Source organism: Pezoporus flaviventris, unplaced genomic scaffold, assembly GCF_033815535.1.
Source record: "Pezoporus flaviventris isolate CSIRO_AGI_PZ_B2104156 unplaced genomic scaffold, CSIRO_AGI_Pfla_v1 ptg000107l, whole genome shotgun sequence".
NCBI lineage: Eukaryota > Metazoa > Chordata > Aves > Psittaciformes > Psittacidae > Pezoporus > Pezoporus flaviventris.
Window position 1 is genome coordinate 404,266 of NW_026892655.1, and position 3,182 is coordinate 407,447.

The 3,182-nt window shown below is 48.3% G+C and overlaps 1 protein-coding gene across 1 annotated transcript; it reads right to left on the reverse strand.

Moving 5' to 3' along the window:
• Nucleotides 1-577: 577 nt before the first annotated feature.
• LOC133281795 (olfactory receptor 6F1-like) lies at nt 578-2,403 on the reverse strand. The gene is given in 2 exon segments (XM_061477626.1): nt 578-1,449; nt 1,452-2,403. Coding segments are annotated over 2 exon segments (1,059 nt in total). The 5' UTR covers nt 1,918-2,403; the 3' UTR covers nt 578-856.
• Nucleotides 2,404-3,182: the final 779 nt, after the last annotated feature.

Sequence of the window (3,182 nt, forward strand, 5' to 3'; positions counted from 1 at the left end):
TTGTTACCCAGCCAGCCTCCCACAGCTCTGCAATTTGAGGACTTTGCCAATCGCATTAAAGTGTTTCCACAACAGAGCCCAAAATGAGCGGAACAATGGACTATTAAAATCATACGTGGGGTTTTAGATGTGGAAATGTCCTGACACATCTAGCATGAAGCACAGCAATTTGAATGTTTTAATAAAAACTAATAAGGTACATACAGGGGCTGAGGAGAGGAAAGAAGAGCAGTGTGAGTTTTGCTGCCAGTCCTATGCCAGGAATAATGGCCATAGGTTATACCAGAAAGTGTAGATTTTATCTTGAACCAGAACCAAGTTTCTCAGCACAGCTACTAGGGGTAAGGCTCACCTCTGTGGTTTTGCCATCTCATAGGCAGGGGAAGGGATTCTGCTGACCAAGTGGAAAGATGTGTGATGAACCTTACCTCGGCTCCTCAACTTACCCCCGTTCTTCAGACAGAGAAAAGAATAGGGCATAGCTGCAGCCAGAAAACATCACACTAAATGGGGAAATGAGCCAGCTGCTGGCACTTCTTTAGGGATTCAGATGAATCTCTGACAAAATGGAGCACTGAGTAAATTGTAATACAAGCCTGTAGGAGGAGGACCCCTCCTCCAATGTTCTGGCAGAGAACTATTTCTTGATGGGGTTTGTGACCTTCCCCAAGTGCTGGTCCTTAGAGCACTGTGAGAGGAGCATTAGAATTATAGAATCAAGGAGAATCGTAGAGTCAAGACTCAGCCCAGACTAAGAGGACTTTAAGGTGAGTGAGATGAGCTCACTGTGGCTTCTAACTGCCTGTGATGCCCAGGCACACTGTAAGCTCACACTGAGGTCTTCTGAAAACCTGCTTCACTTCTTCTGGAAAGCCCTCCCCAGAGCTTGCTTCACGTCTTTGTTTCTGAATGTGTAAATGAAGGGGTTCAACAAAGGAGTTACAATTGTGTTAAGGGTATTCACGATTTTTTTCACATCCATGTTGTTCTGGGCTGATGGCTTGACGTATAGGTAGATGATAGAGCCATACCAGATCGTGACGACACTGAGATGGGCAGAGCAAGTGGAAAAGGCCTTTTTCCTGCCGTGGGCTGACTGGATCCTGAGGATGAAATAGATAATGTATATGTAGGAGACCAGGATGACCACACAGGAGGCCACCACAACCATTATGGAGACAAGGAAAGTCGCCAGCTCCACGGGCCACCTGTCACTACAGGAGAGGGCAAGGCAGGCATCTATATCACAGAAGAAATGGTTGATGACGTCTGGCCCACAGAATGTCTGCCTGGATGTCAGAAAGGCCAGAAGTGAGATGGCCAGGAAGCCTCCCAGCCAGGAGCTGAGTGCCAGCCGAGCAGAGATGACACTGTTCATGAGGGAGCTGTATCTCAGAGGGTAGCATATGGCTAAGTAGCGGTCATAGGCCATGACAGACAAGAGAAAACAGTGGAGCCTAGGGAGAGAAGAAAGAACAACTGGAAGATGCAGACACTGAAGGAGATGGTCTGGCTAGTCCCCAGCATGACTCCAATGGCTTTGGGAACAACACCCGTAGTGTACCAGATCTCCAGAAAGGAGAGATTGCAGAGGAAGAAGTACATTGGGGTATGGAGATTCCTGTTCATCCACACGAGGGCTATGATGGACGCGTTGCCTGTTACTGTCAGGGAGTACATCAGTGCGAACACGATCGCAAAGGAGAGCCGGGAACGCCACGTGCCTGGGAAGCCGAGAAGGATAAATTCTTCCACGATTGTCCCATTCGCTGTGTGCCCCCAGGTGTTGAGGTCCATCTGCAAAACAGGATGTTTGTGTGTGAGTTTGCATGCCCCCGCTGGTCCTGCAGATGCTACCGGTAGTGAAACAAATCCAGCCCCAAAAAGGAGTTTGTGCAGACCATGGGAAAACAGCATCTATCCTAACTGAAAATTGCCAGGAAAATCCTTCCCTGCAGAAACATGTTTGGACAATTAGATCTGACCCTGAAACTCAGGCCTATAGCGCCAAATGAACAGTCATTAGTGAAGGAGTTGTAGTCCTGTACGTTTGCTTTCCTCCAAGCCTCACCATAGGAAGCTTCTGCATATACCTCCATTACCCCCACTGACATCTGCTTCTCAGCATAGCTTAGCCCTTACTAGGGGTAAGGCTCACCTCTCTAGTTTTGCCATCTCAGACAGAGGAAGGACTTCTGCTGACCAAGTGCAAAGATGTATGATTGAAGCACACTTATCTCACCTCCTCAGCTTACCCCTGGCTCTTCTTTGGACAGAGAAGAGGCACTTGGGAAAGAGACATGGCTTATCTCGCCTCATATACACGGCTCAAGGCCCTCTAGAAGTTCCAGATTGTCTTTAAGGACTAGTGCAGGAGTCCAGCAAGCAGCTTGGACAAGTAAACTGGACATCTCAACTTCCCAGAATCATAGAATGGTTTGAGTATGAAGGGACTATAAAGGTCATCTAGTTTCCCAGTGGTTGAAGGCAAAATTCTCTGAGGTGATTCCCTCCCAGGGCAGCTCTGCTGAGAAGCCAGGTGAACCAGGGGGCTTCACCTGTGTCCTGAGGAATTTACATACCAGAAGCCTCATGTGGCCAAAGAGCAGAGAAATCCCTTTTAATGTGGCTCTCCTTAAGCATGCAAGGGATTGGAAGTCTATACATACAGCATACGTATGTCGTATGTCTTGGGCAGGCTTCACTCACCACTCACCATGGAAATGATCCAAACGACCTCTCTTCATGCACCATCTTCTAAATGAAGCCACGATCCCCTCTGGCTGAGGGAGAACATTAGAAAGAGGTTGATTTATTGGAGGAGCTCTGGATGCTGTGATGTCAGGAGAAGCTCCCATCTCACGGACTCACTTCAAGCTGTACACAGCTGCCTGACATTGTTTCCTCACTGTCCACCCTAATAGGTATCGAGAGCTCGGGCTCCTGATTTTCTTCCCCCCTGCACACAAAGCCACCACTGTACATCCACAAAGGGGGGGGATTTGTGCATGCAGACACACACACGCAGGGTGAAGTCTCTGCAGTTTAGCTCCATATAGTGAGGGCATACATCAGTCACAGCATCATTAGCATAAAGCCATCCCCACACCCACCTCATTAACACACTGAAGTTCAGTCTGGCCACACCGAGGAAACTTTTTGCTGTCTTCCCTCTGTGTGCC